The 20,490-nt window shown below is 41.9% G+C and overlaps 1 protein-coding gene across 7 annotated transcripts in view; it reads right to left on the bottom strand.

Annotated features, from left to right (window-relative positions):
• LOC139993740 (hemicentin-2) overlaps window positions 1–20,490 on the bottom strand; it is a 258,897-nt gene that overhangs the window by 126,164 nt on the left and 112,243 nt on the right. For 5 of the 7 annotated variants that reach the window (XM_072015742.1, XM_072015746.1, XM_072015748.1 and 2 more), the window contains one exon: window positions 1,420–2,718. In XM_072015742.1, the coding sequence (XP_071871843.1) occupies window positions 1,420–1,489 (70 nt within the window). In that variant the 5' untranslated portion in view covers window positions 1,490–2,718. The other 2 variants (XM_072015745.1, XM_072015744.1) reach the window with 2 other exon arrangements.

Here is a 20,490-nt window from a genome sequence, read left to right as displayed (position 1 = left end):
ACCTTTTCGTTAAATATTTCCAAAGAAACTGTATTTTTCAAAAGTCGCAGCGCACGCGCTTGAAAAAGTACGTTTCGTGGAACAGATTCTTGGTAGGATCGCACGTTGCATAGGCATTGATTTTTAAGTCATCGATTCCTCCTTCAGAGACACAATTTATGGCAAATATGCGTGAAAATACCGTTTCGAAATCAGCCGCGGATAGCGAACGGTCGCATAAATAAGCCGTGTATCTGCATTTTTGAATAATTTTGACGCCTTGTTATCGCGGCAAACGTGTCCTCGCTATTTCTTACGCGATAATCTCTCGTTAACACCGCCAAGCATTTTTATCGTCAAAGTTGTTACCGCGTAACAAAGTTACACGCGAATTGCTACTGGATATTAATATTTAAGCGGGCAGGTTCAAACAGGTTCGTGTTACCTTTTACGCGCACGCTCTTAACGATTCCTCGGGTTACGAATATCGCCAACGGTGTCTCGTTATGTTCCGATCATTGAGAATTTAGCTTGTCATATTTTTAACAAAGACGGGTCGCGAGCCCTTTAAATACCATTTTTCGACTCTCGGTTATAATCTCGTTAAGAGGAAACTTCGTCGACTAAAATACTTTGCGACCGGAGTTTCGCCGTTTCCAGTTCATGGAAATGAAGGACGATGGTTCGGCGTAAATCGAGCTAAATGGTCGCGCCGTAATGAAAAATTGTTCGAAACATCGGTAACGGTTCTGTCGCGTCGAAATTATTGGCAAGTTGCCTTCACCAGACTCTGGAGAATCCTCGGTGATCGTAACTCTTTTATTCATGAATCCATTCATCGTATGGAAATCAACTAGACCGCGATAGCGGTTAAAGACGCTTAAGAATGCCCGGCTGGAATAGCTCTGTCTTTCCATAATTGCGAAAGCACTCGAAGCTTCTTATCTACCGGTGTTCCACGACTTTTTACCGCCTGCGATGCTGCGAATTCCTCGGATAACTGCGATCCTCGTTTCCACAGGTGCAAAAAGCCTCGCGTGCGAGCCACTCGATCGAAAGCTTCTTCGTGAACGCGAAACACCTCGAATAAGACGTTTCGCCGCTTTTCCTCGCCTTAACTTCCCCTCGATAGCCGCCTTCGAGGGAACGTTAATACGCCTCAGAAATTGCGATCAGCTCGTTGACTGACAAACACCGAACGAACGAATCTCCCCACGCAACGTTACGAGACCGATCGGTAGACCGATCTCTTTTAGCTTCCTCGTCGTTGGGTAAGATAAATCGCTCGTAATTTCGAATCTCGAATAGCGTACTCGAATAACCGCGACATTTTGAAACAATCGAGGAACATTTTACGAGAAAGTCAGACGTGTACGAGTTTCGAAGCAGCTGTACGCGTCGAATCCTAGCATCTTCGATAAGGGACGAATGCAGACTCACCTATTTGGTGCGAGAGGAATGTGACGAGAGGCAGCACGGCGTACAGCCATCTTCCACGACGATCCTTCATACTGTCGATCTTTCTTTCTTTCCTGTCTCTGCGCTGATCCTTCCTCGCCCCTCGAACGACAGCTACGGCGAACGTGAAAACACTTCGATCTCTTTAACAGTTACTCGCAGAGATCGTGGTATCATTCGATGTAATCAGGACTCGGGTACACCCATCTCACTTTCATCCTTTTGCCCCGGCTTATCTGCGTTCCGCGTGCAAGCTAGCATCCAGAATCATAACTGATCTCCGATCAGTTTGTTTTCCACTCTTTCGATTCACTGGTCGCACGAAGGAATAGTCCCGAAATACGCGACGATCACCGATTCGCTGTTAGACGTGGCGTCGTTGGAGAGAGCAACGTTAATGGCGAAGAAAGAATGCGACGTGACGGCGCGAACACAGCGTAGGTAGATAAGGATTTTACGAATCTATCTGGTGCTTCTCCCTTGGTGATCGAGAAGACGTGGATTCGAGGAGGGATCGTATTATTCGTGGTGCACGTGGCTTGCTTCGAGCCAGGATTTCCACGCGTGCATTATCGATTCTTTCGAATCTATTTGTAAGCTTTTATCGACAGTGGCTGTAATTTCGATCCCCCGAAGTTTTAATATCGCGCGACGATCGGCCTCCCGGGGATTAAGCTCTTTTGCGCGTGGAAACCACTATTATATCTCTGCGCTATATCCTTCGATCGGGATTCGCATCGATCGTAATTCGAGACAATTGCGCCGCTTTAGCCGGTCGCCGACAAATTACAGGCCGACTCGCGTTTTCCTCGATCTTGCAATCGCGAGAAACAGGACCATTCGTTCAAAGTTTGCGCGAGAAATCGACCGTGATCGCTTCTCGCTGTGCGAACGAATCTCCAACAACGTTGTGAAAAGCGTGGAAAGACGAAGAAAGAAACGGCGCGATGGCACCGAGTACCTGCCGGGTACCGTTCGATATGTGTTTTTTACAGTTTATGTTCTCGGCTTGTGTCCTTGCACGTTGTCGCGAACAATCGGTACAAATGGGCGTACAAATGGGTTCTTCCTGCCTGTCCATTTAATTCAACCTCCGAGGGAAATCGTGCACTCGTTCGCGTTCATCACACGGTCCGAGCATGGGCCATTAAACGAGCGTCATAGGGCGCATTAATCGCACGGTAATCCGCCTGTCTAGCCTCCGTGTTTCATCGCCTCGCCGTAATGTTTAAGCGGTTGATCGCTGCAACTTCTCTCGTTCCGCTCCAGCCTTCCTGAACCCTGAAAAATAACGAAACGACGAATTATTTAATACAGTTTGTCGTTCGATCCAACATCTTCGGCAACGCAGCGGCTAAATGGTAATGAAACGCGTAAAATTGGCTTCTCTTTCGTGTGCCGACGAGAAACAACTTAAAGAGTACGAGATTTCACTTAAAATCGATTTTTACTCGTTTATCCTTCTTTTCTGCAGTTTTGCAAATTAAAAATAGATACTCTCGCCCTTTGTGTCAATCACGTGACAGTTTTATCGGATATTTTTAACAACGTATCAGATTTCCGATAACTGCTACACCGTTCAACTTTACGCCTATCAGCTTCCATGGTATCGGCTAGCAGCAGGCCAGTTTGGCCTAAAATTTACTCGCTAAGTCGCCGCGCGATATATTCCATCGTAGAAAGTTTCCAACTTGAAGCCTCTTCCTATGATCTTGCTTTTAGAAAGATGTACATGAATCGCGGCCAGCGAAAGCAAATTCACGGTGTACGTTAACAGGGGTTAACGGGAGGGGGAAATAACAGAAACGCGAAGCGCAGACTACTCGACACGTGGAAAAATACAAGTAACAGGAAGAGCAGAATAAACACAGCGTAACTGCAAAGTATAAATCTTAAGTAGGCGATGTTCTTCGACCGGTTCGCCATCGATATCGATCGTTACTTTCTAAAAGACTGTTGAACATCCGTCAGTTTCTCTACCGCGAAACAACGTTTGTCCAATCGACCGACCAGCTTTGCTCTGGATTTATCTGCCATTTCGTCTGCGTGTCTGTTCCCAAATTTTAATCGAGCGTCATTTTATAAAGACGCAACTGCAAATCAAACGCGTGTACGTACACGTTTACTTAATCCTTGATTTACAAGTGCAAGCTACGTCGTTTTAAATCACAACTTTAACTAACAACTTGCAATTGCGATCAAGCGTAACGTAGCAAGATATTTTCTACTATATCGCCACTGACGGTCACTCGTTGCGCTCGAAAAGCATAGGATTCTCGACAACGCTGTTCAGACTATTATTTTCGCAATTGGACGGATGAAGCACGGTCCAAGTCGATCGCACTTGTTCGTCTGTCCGACGCGACGAAACGAATCTATAATCGAGAAACGTACAATATAGAAACGGCCAGTGATTGGTAGAGCTCGGCCAGAGTGCTTAAACCAATCTCGACAGTTGGAGAAGGCTGTTACAAATCCCATGGTAGTTAAGGCGTCTTAAGCGTCTTGTATGTATTCGTCCAATTGTAGACGAACGAGGTGTAATTGGGTCTTTCTATCCCCGTTGGCTAGGCGATGCCAGATTCCAAGTTGCGCAGCTATAGTATCCTTGTCGTCTAGCAGGTGCACCGGCAAGTCCTCGGGATTAAAATAGTCCGGGAATCACGCGTATAGCTCTGCAGTTTAAGATTGACCTACGACCCGATTACAGTCTAGTCCAGAGTACGGATACGACCGGGATTTGGACAACCGAATCGTTGCTGGCGGCTGACAATCCTCCACGCTCCGAGGAGCTGTACCGTTGTCGGTTTACTCTACGAATTCGGTCGCTCGGGACTGTTCCACCACGGAAACAACCGATCTTTTAGATTTCCGGCGACAGCGTGTCGCTTAGAACCCTCGATTTCCGCGCGTTCCTCTCCGAGACGCGTCTCAGTTCCACGGGAAAAATCTTTGCTGCTCGATTTATCGCCGTTAAATGGAATACTATCTCGTGAAAACGCGAAACGCGAGGTTTCGTCGAAAAATGTATACGCTTCTGGTAATTGACAAAATCTGTGGCGCTTTCTACGAGTACCAGGTTGATGTTTTGCATAAGAATGGAAGAACGTGGGAGTATACAATTATCGCGAAGAGTGTAAAATTTGTCGATACAAGAAACAGCTATTAAAGCGAACGTCGAGGGAGCTTTGAAAAAAGTAAAGTGGATACAAAGTATGTATATCATCAGCCATCGCGGTTTTTCCTGTCATCAACGTCTCGAACAACTTTCAGCAGTCTGCTGCTCAACTTCTTACGTCGACCGGTTCAAATTATTAAGCGTTGAGAGCAGTTTCGCTCGGATATACCGCGACCCTTTCTATCGTCCCGCCTATGTTACGAGATATTACGTTGAAAAATTCCCGCGAGCCGTATACTCGAGAGGAATCGCGATGCTCGAGTTACTTAAGAAAGAAGCTACAAATCTCTTAATCGTTGCGAGATTATCCGTGAAAGCGAAGGGTCTGAGCCGATACGAAACCTTGTTCGAAGGGAAACCATTGTCGGTAAAATCGGTGATTCCATCACGACCAAATTCATCGACGTACTAATTCGGTGGTTGCTGCTTCCTCTTAGTCAAATAATCGTAACGTCGGTCTCGGTATATCGTTGAGCACGACGCGTAGTAAATTGGCTTCCTTCGTTTCGAACGACGTTTAGGTAACGCGTCACAAGGATGGACACGGAAGTTGCATCGTTAGCAACGGCAACTGCAAGCAACAGTTTCGATGCACGTCACAAGTACACTCTCGTTGTCCTGAAGCAGATTGTGCGACAAAAAACGCAGCGTGGCCGACAAGTCGCTATGCTCTTGAAAATAAGGTAGAGTTACAAGCAGCTTTGCACGAAAAATAAAGAGATGTGCTAAACATAAAGCACTTGGCACGCGAAATTTGCCACACGCGTAATATAATCTGTCGGGGAAGAGTAAGAAAAAAATTGTAATTGATTTTGAATATAGATCTCTATTTTGCGATTTCATTAAAAACTTGACGTTTCAGGGAACAGAATACCGCAAGTTCGACTTGAACTTCCAATACGTACGATATACATACACAAATTGAAAATGCAAATTCTTCTTCTATCGTACGTACGTCAATGAAATTTGTGGAGAACGTTGTTCGATTGATCGGTGTATATGTGAGCGTGTGTATGGAAAGTATATCGTTTTTAACAATTTCGATCGAAAACCTTTCTATCGGATGAACGTTTCGTGCGCGACACGAAGTATACGTATCGTATATATTACGAAATTGTAAGGATAATGATCTCGTAGAATGCAGGAAACGAGAAGCCGATGACGCGGAAGATGTCCGAACAGATTAATAAAATGAAAACTGTACCCTGACGACTGAGAAAGGATGTTGTTTGTAACGGATATTAATTAAGAACGAACGGAACGTAGTTCGTTCATCGCGTAAATCGATAGATTTTGAATTCTAACAACGTGAAATAATTGCCACTATGTTTTTTAAAAAATATAACGATTCGCTCGTATTTCGTTTTATGGATGAGAAATTTCAGAAAAAATGTAAAATATTCGTACTCGCGATTCCTACGTGTTTCGAAGCAACCTTTCCCCGTACCATATTTCGCGGAATCTCGTATTTTAAATTGCAACAGCCAATAAAAGAAAAAGAAAAAGGGGGCACGAGAGAAACTTTCGAAAGCTTTGCGTAAACGCATTTCGAAACTAAAAGTTTTCCATTAATCACGGACCCGGGCAGAATTTCAAAAACACGATATTAATTTAGCTTTTAAGGTGAAGTTGCAGCCTTTTGAAGTTAATCCTCTAAAAAAAAAAAGTCTAAAAAGAGAGCGACGTAATTTAGCTAATCGTTCGAAATTTTTGAAAACGAGCCCCTATAGAAAATTACGCGTTATTTCGTCCATTGATAACCATTCGGCGATATCAAGCGAACGAAACGCTTCCATCTCGCAAACTGAACGAGCAGATTACTTTTCGCGCGATATTAAAAGTAAGTCGCTTTCGGCGGGTATCAATTTTCCGAAATCGAATTCGACGAACGCCAGCCTCTCGCTAGAACAGCTTCGAAGGAAACATATCGATCATCCGTGTACCACGCTAGAAGCTTCGGCTTTTCGTTCTATCGCCAATTTACATTTCATATGAGACGTTAAAGACAATTCCGTGCCCCATAGATTAACAAATATGTCGAACAGCACGAAGTATCCGAATTTTCGATCAAAAGGAATATCGGAGCACTGTCAAAGGAACGTCCAATTACGAATAATAGACGCGCGAAGATGCAAAGGTAGAATAGTGCTGCGAGAACGATAAAACGTATGGATGAAAAATTCGGCATGACACTGTAACTCCTCTGATCACTTGATCGTCGCACTGCATTAAATCCAAATAGCGGTGATGGAATCGGTATCTTTCACTTTACACTTAATCGAACAAACGATACGTAGCGTGGCACAGACTCGCGTGACAAGTAGATACATTTATTAACCGATCGCAACGAAGGACGTAGAATAGTCCATTCACTCGCACCGTGAAAAGTACGTTACCGTTGTGTCACTGTGCATCACACGATCCCATCTAATCCGACAAGTTCAAGGAGGGAACGCTGTTACAAGAGATTGGTCCGTCATGTCGCGTAAATGTTTCGTTTCCCGACCAATTTTTCAGCCGTTTCTTACCCTAATTCCACCCAACGACCATGAAAATTTTTCTACGTTCCTTCGTCCTTTCGTATCTTTCCATTTTCATTCCCGTTTGGACAGCGCGTAATAAATAATTATTTAAGCTGGCCAAATGTATTAGGTACGCGTTATCTTTCGATGCTCGTCTATCCCCATTTCTCCTGCCTTCCAACACATTTTCTCTTTTCTTGTAATTCTTTTCCCTCGTGGTTTCGTACGTCCCTTTGTAATTGATTTAAATTTATAATTTCGCTGGATCAAAGTCGAATTTTGTTGGAAGCAGATGACAAACGTACGATCGAAAGCTTCTTAACTATCGTTTCGACGAACAAGCGTAGACGTTTATGCGGAATGCTTTAATTACGCAACGAGAAAAACGTTATGGAAGAGCATAATTTTTTGTCTAACGACGAGTCCAGAGAAGTTATGCAATTCTCATCGTAATTGTCGAGTTAATTGCGTTCCGACGAATTCCTAACGTGGCAAGGTATCTTTGTACCAGCGATTTGTTATTTCTATTTTTACCGATTAGTTTAATTGAATTTATTTGTTTGAACTACGTAGACTCGACTTCAGCCGGACCGAATATACGTCTTCTTGCCTTCGAACTCGATAGGAGACAGATAAAAATAGGTTGTCGATAAACAAATGAAATTAACGAGCCTTTCTATGCTAACGATGTTAGCGGTAATTAACAAATATTTGCAAAGAAAATACATTCGAAGATGAAATAAATGAAATAAATGAAATAAATGACGCGAAACATCTCGATCAATTTTTCCTTTCTTGTCTTCTTCTTTCTTATCCTCGCACGATAGAAACGGAATATCGGTAGATTCCCAAGAACAAGCCGGACGAAATAGATTTAACTTGCTTCGCCGTCGCAATGCAACAAAAGTTCGCTTGATCCTCGTTGAACGTACAACGTATACTACTTCGTTCGCATAAATTTCAAACGTTTGACTACCGCGAGCAAGTTTCCTCGGTGATCGAAACTCGGATCAAAGAAAAGGAGGAAAAGCAATAAAGAATGAATTACAGCAACGTCGCACCTAAGAAATACAGTATCACGGAGCACGGAAACTTTCACTAGCGACAAATCTGTTACACTGGCAATCCCCTGATCCCGGATCTCTGATTCAGTCCGGACCGCGGCCGATCTAACCGCAAATAAACGTTATCGGGTGGTCGCTGGGGAAAAAAGAAACAAACTCTCCTCGATAGACGAGGCTCGAAGCGCTCTACGGTGTAATATCGCCTTGCATATCGGCCGGGAATTCTGCCTCGTAAATTGACCAATGCCACCCCCAAGCTGTCGTTTCTTCGAAGCGCGTTCGTGCAACGGAGTTGCGGCGATCCTGTCTGTCCATCCGTCTCGCACCAAGTCGCAGGATCCCAGAGACAAACCCTACCTTGTAAATTGACCGAATACGCGGCCCCCGGTCCGCCAATTAATTCGCAATCCGGTACGTACCGCGTACGTGTAACGCGAAACTTCTGGTCGAATCGCCTCGCAACAAAACCCACTGCGATTCTCTAGATGTGCGATCGTTCGAGCTCGGTTAATCGGCCGTTCGCACGTACAAGATCGGCTGCAGCACGTCCTCGATCCGTCTGACGAATCCACTGCCCGCGCTCTTCTTACCACGTTCAATTCACCACGTGGTGCCGAACAACAATCCGTTGGAATTACGCGAAATACGCGATTGCTTCACGAACGGATCGTTCTGTGTTGATATCACCTAAGCGTTAACGAATAATCGTATACTAACGATGGACGTGTGGTGATGTCGCTGTCGAAGCAACTTGCCCTGTCGCGATACTACGTCCGATGTTATCCTCGCGTGGCGGCTTGTCCGCGACTGAAAGAGCTTGCAAGCCAACCCCATCCGTGTTTCCGAGCTTGGCCGTCACAGCGCTGCTGCAACCCTTACTCCAATTCACCACTCCCCCCCTCGTTCTTGCTCTAGCTTTTCCCTCTCCAACCGCTTTTCCATCACCACCCCCCTCTCTATCTTCCACACCTCCCATCCGATCCGTCAGTCCATTGCTCCATCGCAAAAACCTAACCCTCTGTGTGTCCTTTCTTCGATGCTGGATTCTTACGAGTCCTAACTCTTGCCCAAAGGCTACTACTTCCTCGCCTCTCCGTACTCCGTGTTGGATATTTCGTATATCCAGCATTTTCGACCACTCGAATATCCACGTAATTCGACGACGTATCGAATCAAGTTTAACGCTGCACTCGCGAACATTTCGTCGGCAAAATTGCTGCTTACTATCGACACGACGTATTATCGGAAAGCGCCTAACTCTCTTCTTTCGATTATATCCCTATTTACTATTACGCTATTACGTACGGCGTGCGATACCATAAAAGTAATTACGAGTTTACCAAACGAATATTCCACCCTCTTTTAAGGATGGAACACCCATCTCTGAATGCTGAATGGCAAGATTGTACGACCTAAAATACGCGTCCAGATGAATAGGGAATCCTCCACTCTTTAGGAATTGAATAAGTTTTTCAGTCTGGGATTTAGACGTAACGATCATGTAAGTGAAGTATGTAGCGTTTTGCTCGGACTGGAATCCTACTATGGTTAACTATAGCATCGGCGAATCTCTTAACGAAAGCAACGTATTCTTCGCTGGAGCGCTATTCTTCAAACTTTGTCGACGGAAACTACCTTCGTTTCTATCGTCTAATCGCTTGCCACGTTGCAGTTTTCGATTCTGTTCCTTAGAATCATAGCGTGTAATATATTTAAAGTTTCTTTCATAAGGTGATAATAGATGAACAACAATTTCTCTTTTATATTACTTTAACGAATTAGGTATGATCCATTTCGTTCTATTTCCATTATTATGTTCGTGCGTAATTCAATAAACTAATATAAAACAAAAAACATCGTGCGTCTATTGTTTCCTTGTAAAACGAAAGGAACATTTCGGACAACCTAACATATATTTTTCAAAATTCTCCTCGTGATTAGGCGATCGCTTTGAAATCGCGAGTAAGCAAATTTTTGTTTGTGCTCGCTTTTGCAATTGATTTCTTGTTCGATTTGGTTTCAATTTAGGAAGAGAAAAAAGAGCGTGTCGAATATACGCAAGTACGTCGTGGAAAAATGTTATCGATTGAAGTGTCGGCGTACATTGGTATAGAATATGCGCTGCTCATCGATATTCCTGAAATTCATTTAACTGTGAAATTGCTGAATGATCTCGTTAAGACAGCGAAACGTTCTTTTCGTTTTAGCCAACACGGTAGACACGCGCGTCTATTTAGAAATTACTCGTTACTTGCCTGTACTTGTTTTACCATTATACGCGGTTGTTTCTTCCATCAATCCGCATCGTTGAATGGATAGAAGCTGATGACGATAAAGTAAGAATATAAGTATAGTATTCGTGTTGAATTGCGCCAACGATCGAATTATTCGTAGAAACGTATAACGTGAGAACCGGAACATTCAGATCGATGATAAATGTTTCCTTGGTCCGAGGGGTGTTGGGAAAACGAGAAGCGGTTAACAATTTTGGGTTTCATTTTCAGGTGTACGATATACAAGTGGACGGGGATAAACGAACATAGAATACAGGTGCAATTTGAAAAACGCAGCGCCAGGCGCTAAGAGCGACGAAGCAGGGCTCTGTGGTACGATAAAAGCGTATTCCCAGAGCAATAGTTGGTAACTTTGAGCGCGTAGCATTTAGTTATATTTGTTTTTAGTGAAATATAGACGAGACGAGCTCGACATTAATGGCATTGTTGCATTAGGTCGGATACTTTGGTCAGATACTTTTGAAAGTGTCGTGCCTCTGCCTCTGCTCATTTTTATGAGAACGGCGAATTTGACGTTAATCAGCTCGTTACGTCGTTTGTTCGCAATCTCTCGACGAATCGGCCAACAGAATCAACGTCGTTCGTTGCCTGTTGCTTACAGTTATTTCTAAAACACGTAATACCATTTCTATTCGCGATTATTGAAACATCGACGCGGTAATTTCGAAATAGAAATATAGGCCGATATTCGAACTTCTTTGAAACGTCGAACAGTCAACGCTACGTCGGCAGGCGCTCGGGACACGGCCGAAAGATCGCTGTACCTACTATGACAGGACGAGTACAAGCGCGATTTCTGGAAAGTATACAACGTTTTAAGAAGAAGAAATTCGCGTGATCTGGAGTAAGTGGAATTATTTCGTATGGTCGTAAAATTCGTGAGATTTATAAAGGTGACTGGATCGGCGTTGCACGCTTTCACAGAGTGGCGTTTGTAAAGTTTTTCGTGACCGATATCAGCGACAGTCATCGCTTAGCTAAGCTGAAAGAAAGTTTATAAACAGCCTGTAAAGCATCGGTTACGTGTATTACGTGTACAAGTTTATCGAGAGAACTAGGAAATCTAACCTATTTCCGGTTTAGATAGGAAGCTGAGAGAGTTTCGGATCTATCAACCTCTCTTCTCTCGAATACGCCCTTGAGTCAGATGGATTTAAAGATAAGTAGAGAAGCAAGTAGCCTCAGAAACGAAAGCTGTATCAAAGTAAAGGATAAACGATGAAAAACGAAAAGAAACGGAATGAAAAAAAAAACGCAGTTAAGAGCGAATGAAAAACACAGTGTCACGGCGAATTTGTAATATAAACGGATATCGGACGTTTAAACATACAAGCTTTAAATCGTTTAATCGGTTTCGTATTAACGTACGTAACGTTTTTTCCCATTTCATCCCCGTTACTTTTCCAATTTTTCGTTTAGTTGCATACTTGAAAAATGAGAATTCCAAGCAAACGAAGTACGTTTAAAACCGCGTTTAACAAGGTGTTACGCGTTTCAAAAGCAAAAAAGAGAAAAGAAAAAAAAAAGGAAAAGAGACAAAAAGGGAAAAAAGGAAAAGGAAAGTAAAGAAATAAATCGATGTGGTAGTATATCTGGATCGAAAATATAGTGGCCATTAGTTATCGCGCTGATATCTGATAGCAACATCGTACGTCAAGATAATATTCCGCGAGGTAAGAAAATTTGAATATAGAATAGCAATGTTGAATTTACTATGCGTGATATCGGCACTAGCATCGAAGGAGAACAATCTTCCGAAGACGAAGAACTCCTTGGCAGAATATTTTTTTCGATATTGGAACGGGAATCGAATGCATAATGCATCGGTTGAAAATATTTCATGGCCTCTGTACCACCGATACGTCTTACTGTTACCTAAACGATCGCTCGTCCTTTGAATAAAAAATTGGGAAAGAGGAAGATCAATTCTCGCGTTATTCGTTGCATCTATCGTATCGATTCTAATTAAATAAATGGTAGATTAGAGTCGAATTACGTTCTATAAATTATGGGAATACGAGATGTCGACAAAATGCTTAAACAGAAGAGACGTTCGTCCTCAAAAAATTGCAATATCTGGCTGCGCTAACTTACGAGCTACGACAATTAAATTTTTTTAATCCAGCGTCTATTAGATTTTTGATTCGTTCGTATTAGGAAACGAGTCGCCGGACTTTTCACGGATATTGACTTTCTAACAAAACCAGCCTTCCGATAAAACGTCAACTACACACTAGACGCCAAACTTCTCTCTCTTTCTCTCCTACCTTCTCTCGTAACCAACCTCTTGTCATTCTTTTTTTTTTTTATTTCGTTCTCGTTACTCGTTCTCTTCTTTCCCCTCTCGTTCTCTCTCTCTCTCTCTCTCTCTTTCTCTCTCTAACCTGCCTTCTCTCTTCTCTCGTTTCTTCCTTTATATCTCCTAGTTTCTTCCTTTTCGTTTCATTCGCCTTAGATCATTTTCTTTCCTTTATCTTTATTCATGTTCGTTTCTTTTCATGATCCGAGTCTCTGCCACTTCCTCTCACCCTACGAGAACTCTTTGTCATTCTTTTTCCAACACCCTTTTGTTTCTCCTCGCGTTGCTCTTTTTTACTCGACTTATCCTTTCGCAGCTTCCTTTCTCTCGAACCTCCTTCTTCTCCGCTCCTCTGCCCGTTCGCCTCTTTGTACCTTTCGCGTCTGCCTTTCTCTTTCCCTTTACTTCCGATTATTTTCCTTTGCTCCCCTGTTTCGCTCCTCCATCGACTAGCCTCCACTCCTTTCGTGTTTCACGCGCGAGCAATTAGGAACTCCGGTGTAATCAAGCGAACACTTTTTTAATGAAACAATCGAATTCATATTCAAATTGCGTGACGATAGTCGTGGCAAAATCTCGATAGAAAGCGTACGATATCGTTTAGGACGATTCCTAGTCATTGCATCGAGTCACTCGACTATTCGCGTCGTACTTTGTAGCGGCGAAATTATGTCGTAAACTGTACACTGAAATTTGACGGAAACTAACTGTGCAACGCATCGTCATTCTTACGCGAAACCTATGCCGGCTATGTCTCACGCGTTAATCTCTCCTCGTTGCTTTTTTTTTAATTTTATCGCCATAATCGCCATAATTGGTATCCATTTTTCTGGGTATAGTCCAGGTATGTAACCATACGCGCGACAGCAAGGTCGAGAGTTTGAAAGTTCAACCTTTAAATTATTCGGCGTAGAAACTAAGACAAACTAAACGTTGCTAACAGCAACGATTAATAAACGCCAGCATATCAAAGCATCGTGTGCAAGTAGGAAATTAAATGCGTCGAATCAAAGTTCAGAATTTCAAGCTAGCGTCAATACGCGTGCGTTTGCCATGATTTTATCTAGTTCTATGTATCGAAATTCGACAATTTCTTGCTTAAGGACGATATATTAAGGACGATAAATTGCCATATTATAACAGCTGATTAAAATTGTAGTTTGCGTGGGACACTTTATGTGCTTAAACAAAATCACACATATTTAGAAACGCGGACTTTGATCGACAAATTAAACTGGTTTTTCTTCTCGATTTATTAATATTCATCGCGTCGTATCGGTCGCTTTTCCATCCATCCAACGTCCTACGTATCGTCTGCTCGCGTAATTCGATCGCTTAACTTTTAAAAGCTCGCTGACGAAAATTTGGAAATGCCAATGCGACAATAGGAATTCTATCCTCGGTGTTTAGGTTTCAAAGACTGGGAATGTCGAGAAATAGGATTTTACGTGACCTGTTCATTGCTGCGCGTTGTCTCTCGGATTTGATTCCTTAAGCGACGCGGCAGCTGTACAAAATCGCCAAAACATTCGCTCGAGTAGCCTGTATCGTAGTTAAGATTTAAAGGGAATTCCGTAAAAATAAAATAACGAAATTACCATATTGCGTAAATTGGCCGTAACTCGAGTGCCTTTCGACCATCGGAGCTATAAAATCTCGACGCTTCCCTTGCAGATAATGTGCAAGTGAATATATTAGATTTTGCTGAACAGGTGTTTTATATGGCAAACTTTCCTTCCCGATGTGTAAGATTTATATCGTCTAAGGAGAAAGGAAAGGCAGGTACCGATGAGAAATAACAAGTTTATAAACTCGCACCAATTTTTTTTACCACCGTTATACCGCCATCAATTTCTCAGCGAAGACGCAATAAGTACGCTCTAAAATACTCTCGGCTGCGTCGCTATCATAGGTCGACACGTTACGTACACGCGACTACGTTTCCTAGGTTAATACATAGTATTATTTCTTCGTTTCTCTTCTTTTTTCATACTCTAACCCGATTCGTCTCGAGCGTGAACATTTTTGCAAAGCAAGTTGCGTTCAGTCATCCGGCAGCTTTAAGCCGGTGTCACATAGTTGACAAGCATCTATTTTACTCTAAACCGATGCTACGTAGCAGCACTCGTTCCTCAACTTTGTCTTGCATAGTTCTTGCTCTAGAAATTCGACGTTAACTAGTAACGTAACGTGTCTCCATTTCCTCGCGTTATCGATCTGCCTCTTTTTCTTTTTCGCTAGAATTTCTAAGAAAATTATATCGATATTCTGGAAATGGTTGCGCTCGTGCTGCCGAGGCAATTAATTTTCAGCGAGAAAACAATGAATTAACGTAAATGTGCAGTTGCAGTCACGAGGTCGCAACTATCGATGCGTATATTAGGTGGCGCGTTTGCTCGCACAGCGGACGCCAATTTCCTTTCGACGGATACGATAACGAGAAAATGCCATTTAAGAGGTAATTGCACCGATTTCGTGCCAGGATTATCCGAGCTACGCTCCCTGGCTGTCGTTAACCGGTAGGAGTGTAATTAATCGCGTCAAAGACGTTTTAGAAAGCCTCGCTTCGCTAGAAATTTTCCTGCTGCGCCGCGTCGCGCTATTCGCAATCGAACTTTTTAATGAAACGTGTTTCAAGCTGCTGACAGTCGAAACGAGATCACAGGAGAAGAATCGTTTCGGTGCAGAGCCGGATCCGAGGTTAACGCGGTTAATGTCGTCGTCACCTTTCGATCGAAGATACGCGAAAATACTATACGCGTAACAGTAGGGAAAAATGAAGACGACAGCGACAGCACGAACAACAAGCAAGTTTCCGTGTCTTTCGACGTATTCTTTTTCCACTTTTATCGACAGCCTATCCTATAAATAATAAATATATCGTTACACGATATATAATAGTTTGATATACTGTTTTCGATGTAAAGCTCCAGCGTTCGATCTATTTTTGACTAACTTTGCCAACAACGTCGGTTATGGATTTTATCGACGATTCATTTTTCATGTGAAACGTTAATGACAAAAGTTGTCGAGCACCAATCGATTTTATACCTGTTAATGGTAAAAATTCGACAGCTAAAAGGAACAAAAACCGATAATGTTCGAATAATCTTCGGCCTTCGACGAACTTTCCAATCGGTTTTTTCCCGACAAGCATAACGATTACGTATTTATGCCGATTTCTACGTTACTACAATAATATTGCCGTTTTCAGAAAATTTGTACTATTCGTGCAACGATATTAAAATTCACGAACGTTCATCGTGATCCGATAATAAATGTATGAATTTCGACATCTCATGGTGCATTAATAAAGTGAAGTTCGTAGTAGAACGATTATTAATTAATTTTGTCATGTTTTACATTTAATCCTCAATAATAATGCCGCATAATGAGGATGTAATTCGTTATTTTTAAATTATTTTATATTAATTACTAACACGGCGTAAATCTTCTAAACTATATATATGTTATCAAAGTATCGATATAATCGTGAAATACAATTATATCATTTACATATATTATGCATACATGTGCGTTACGTGTATTTCCAAATAATCGCGAGTCATTGATTTAAAGTATAGAACACAAATTGTAGCGAATATTACGAACAAGAGTAAGTCATCCCGAACGTTTCGTTCTTCTCGTCACTGCTCGAGTTCCATCAAATTGCAAGTCGCTGTATCCTCCTCGGATCGCCTTCGTGTCTTCGTATAAATTTGTCGATTGACAAAGCAAATGGAATCGGAATTTTGCGCTACATTAGTTATTTTTATTTTCCATCGCGCGCGAGTATATCGATCGATAGAAATTAAATTCGCGTAGTTGGGAAAAAAATGTAATCTCCGATGTGTTTATTTTATTTCGCTCATGGACTATTGAAAACATCGATTTCGCTGGCGCATGTAAAAAAGCTGCAATCGTCGAAGGAAACAAGAATACGAACTTCTATCAACGTGAACTGAATTTTTAATTCTTTCTGTAATCGATTTTCTTCCTTTCACTGGCGAACGCTTTTTCTTCTTCCCTCGTAGCAAACACATAATTTTCTTTCTAAACGATTGCCTTTGATATTCCGTTAGCAGCGCAACTCGCTAAATATCTCGCGTACACTCGTCGTTGTCGTAGTAAATTTCAAACGAATATTTAGCCAAGATGATCGCAACGTACGATTATACGCGTATTTACACGCCCCGTGTATTTACGTGTACGACGTGCAAATATATCGATAATTGCGTTATTAAATTGCACGCAGGCGATACAGGTAATGCGTTCGTTACGTCTGCAGAAATACGTTATAATCGCGTCGATTGTTATCTCATAATTAGTAGAATGTCCGATAGAAAATCTTGCCGCGGTTGCGTTTGTCGGGCTAATCGATGTTTACAGCGTTACAATCACGACACGCGGCATACTGCCAAGAACGCTGACCCCATGTGCCAGCCATCACGAAACTCCTTCGCAGAGAAAATAACGACTGACACGTAATTGGAAGTGCAACACGAATACACTTCAGACGAGTGCTAATAATTGTTCTGTACTTGGCACGTGACAAGATTCACGCCGTTACCTAAATTTTGCAGCAAGCGGCCTCAGCCTGGTAGTTCTCGATCGAAACGATTAAAACCGATATATTCCGATCAAAACTTTTCCGACAGGTTTCCAGTGAAAACGAACTATTTGTTCAAGTATTATTTAGCGTACAACTTCGAGGAAGCAAACTTCCAATTGAATTAATTTAAAAAACCACCATACGATACAATATATATGTCGGACCATCGTTGGAAAACGGGGCGTGTAATGAGTCTTGCTGCGAGTCGTCCATAGTTGTCTTGTATTGGATGAATTTTATTTATGGAACGTATTACAAACGTCAAAAAAGAGAACGTGTATTCGTTATCGAACCTAAATTCATCGTCATAGATATCACGATCACTTAATCATCGACACGTTCTCTGTACTAGTCGAACTTATCGGATTGAATCTCGGTCCAAGTGGAACTGCCCTTATATACTCCTCTCCGTATTCCTCGGGTCATTCCCTGTTTTTAAGGAGAGTTATTTAATTACTTTGTACCTCTGTTAGGTAAAAACGTCCCTCCGTTATGTCACTTCGAGCCCAAGCTCACCGTCATAAATCTCGGATAATCATAATTGACTTGATTCATAAACAGCTATTTCTCAGTTTTATTGTTTAAGTACGGCTATGATAAAAAGTCTGGACTAAAGTATCGGGGACTTTGCCAGACATTCCGAAAGAAAGGCTCCGGTGTCCTTTCATCTCCGACATATATATATTGTATATATTGAATGTATATTAGTTAATTTTTTAATCAGCTCGGCGCAACTAAATTTATTAAGCGCATCGCAAAGGTAAATATAAATCTTAAAATATATGATTGGTAATTAGTAATATCGTACGTAATACGTAACGTATAGCGCTAATCATCAAGCGTAATGATAGGGTGCAGAAACAAAGGACAATTCACACAAAACATACCTTGATTAATAGAGACCGGTAATAGAGTCGGTATTACGTTGCTTGATCGATCGATCGTTTAACCTGGATTTACGATAGGTCAATTACTATTGTAAGCGGCAGAATAGTAGCTACTCGAAAAGTTCTGTAAAATTAGAAAATACAGCGAGCCTCGTTCAGAGTTCCGGATTGTTGAAATATTTTCCGTTTAAAGTCGATTAATTGGTCAAAGTAATGAAAGCAGAGAGATTTTACGCTACGATATAAAATTTTGCCCCAGATTTATTTTTTTATTTTCGCTTCTGCAAATTTTCTGCCTTTTACAGATCGTACGAAGTATCTATATGACAACGTTCACAGCCGATCGATTTAGTCCATCAATCGCGATCGCGACATCGTCGAATTAATTTTACGCAGTTTTTATCAAACGGCACTACGATGTACCATGTTTTGAGACGAATTTTCTAACGTGATTCGTATCGCACGTTCCATTAGAAATTTCACTTGGGTAACAAACTTCTAGTCTCGGTTGATGGACGGATTAAAGAATCGATAGGAACGTACGCCAACTTCACGCTTGCTTGAATAATTTTCAAAATGAATAATTCATTTAGACGTCTAAGAATCGCCTGACGCGTGGAAAATATTTCGTTCTAACTACTGTATGCAATTAATTCGAATAAAACGAACAATCAACAAGTAGATATACGCAATTACTCCGGTGTCTGACGTGTTTCATGGTTATACCACTGAGGCCGTGTACGAATAATTTGGAATTCGCTAGTCACAATGAGAACCGTATGTAGGTTCTGTAGTAATATTTACGACGATCCTTATTAAACGAATAGACAAAATTACCAAGCAGTTTCCGCGAAATATTTTAATTTTCATCCTTTATCTGCTCGTTCTCTCGTCGTACACTGTCGAATAAACGTAATAAGAAATGAAATTACGGACGTGTTCGAAGAGTATCTCCGATAAAGGCTAGAAATTATAATCTTTTCTAAAAGTTAATTACGCAGTAACTCGATAAGATTAAGTAGACGGCGTTGCTCCATATAGCTGCTAGTAATTCATCGTAATTCGGCAATGGTGGAATAAAAATGTCGTTGCATTAATATCCTCTATATTTCTCTCGAGTTTAAAATGAGAAATATAACTCGAAATATTTGCTATTTATATATTTCTGTTCGTATGTTTCTATAAATCCATCGAAATTTCTATCCTCTTAACGAATGACGCGTACAGCGATCGACTTGACACCGCCGAGTTAATTTTTATTCGAACATACACGTACATGATCTACACAGAAGTACAACTTTAGACCGTGTCGCTCGCACGAACATTAATGCGTAACTAACAACTTTCCAACTTGGAAATTTATTCAGGAAACATTCGCGAGTGCCGCTTCCTGTAATTTGTTAATAGATTTCGCGCGGAACTTCATGTCAATTTGATTCCCGGACGAATCGTGTCGCGAATTCCCCGTTGAAGAATCGAATAACATATATTACGCGCATCTGCGATATTTTCTCTTACATCTGCTAACAGGTTTTAGTTCAGCGTTCGTTCGCCGATTAAACGTCTCAAACTCGATTGCCTTCTGGAAACCTAACTTCCCGTCGCTCGTCTAATCCTATCGAAGCGAGAAAACGCTACACGTACGCGTACGGTGTGTCCGGTTCATGTCGAACCGCTCAAACATATACGAAAAAATGTTTCAGGTGAAAATTCCATGACGTGTAGGCTGACGTAGTATACTCTTATCCGACTTTCTCTTATCAGCGAGGAATTACAATTTCCAAGCGGGTACCTCCGTCTTCTATTACGCATTTTTGCGGCCGACGTTCGCACGTTTTCCAAACACCGTGTACAAACTTCTGTGTTTCGCGCCATCCGCTACGGTGATACGAACTTTCAAATTCGGCGGAGCGGAGCATTTGGAAACACTAAAAAACTGCGAGCTTTGTGACTCGACGATGCCGTACCAGTGGTAGCGTTATGAAAAACACCTTTATGCGTCCCCTGTGGCGTACATGGTGTACACGTGGTACGGTGTACATTTCAAAGTTCGTATCTCGATAGCGGACGTCGCAAAAGACACGAGTTTCCTTTGCTTTGAAAACGTCCGCCTGTCAACTACGAGAATATGTGATAAAAGATGGAGGTACCCGTTTAAGAAGATTATCCGTTTCGAGATCGTCGCAGGGCCAAACAG

This window comes from Bombus fervidus, chromosome 13 (genome assembly GCF_041682495.2).
Source record: "Bombus fervidus isolate BK054 chromosome 13, iyBomFerv1, whole genome shotgun sequence".
In the NCBI taxonomy this organism is placed as follows: domain Eukaryota; kingdom Metazoa; phylum Arthropoda; class Insecta; order Hymenoptera; family Apidae; genus Bombus; species Bombus fervidus.
This window is presented reverse-complemented; position numbering and strand designations above follow the sequence as displayed.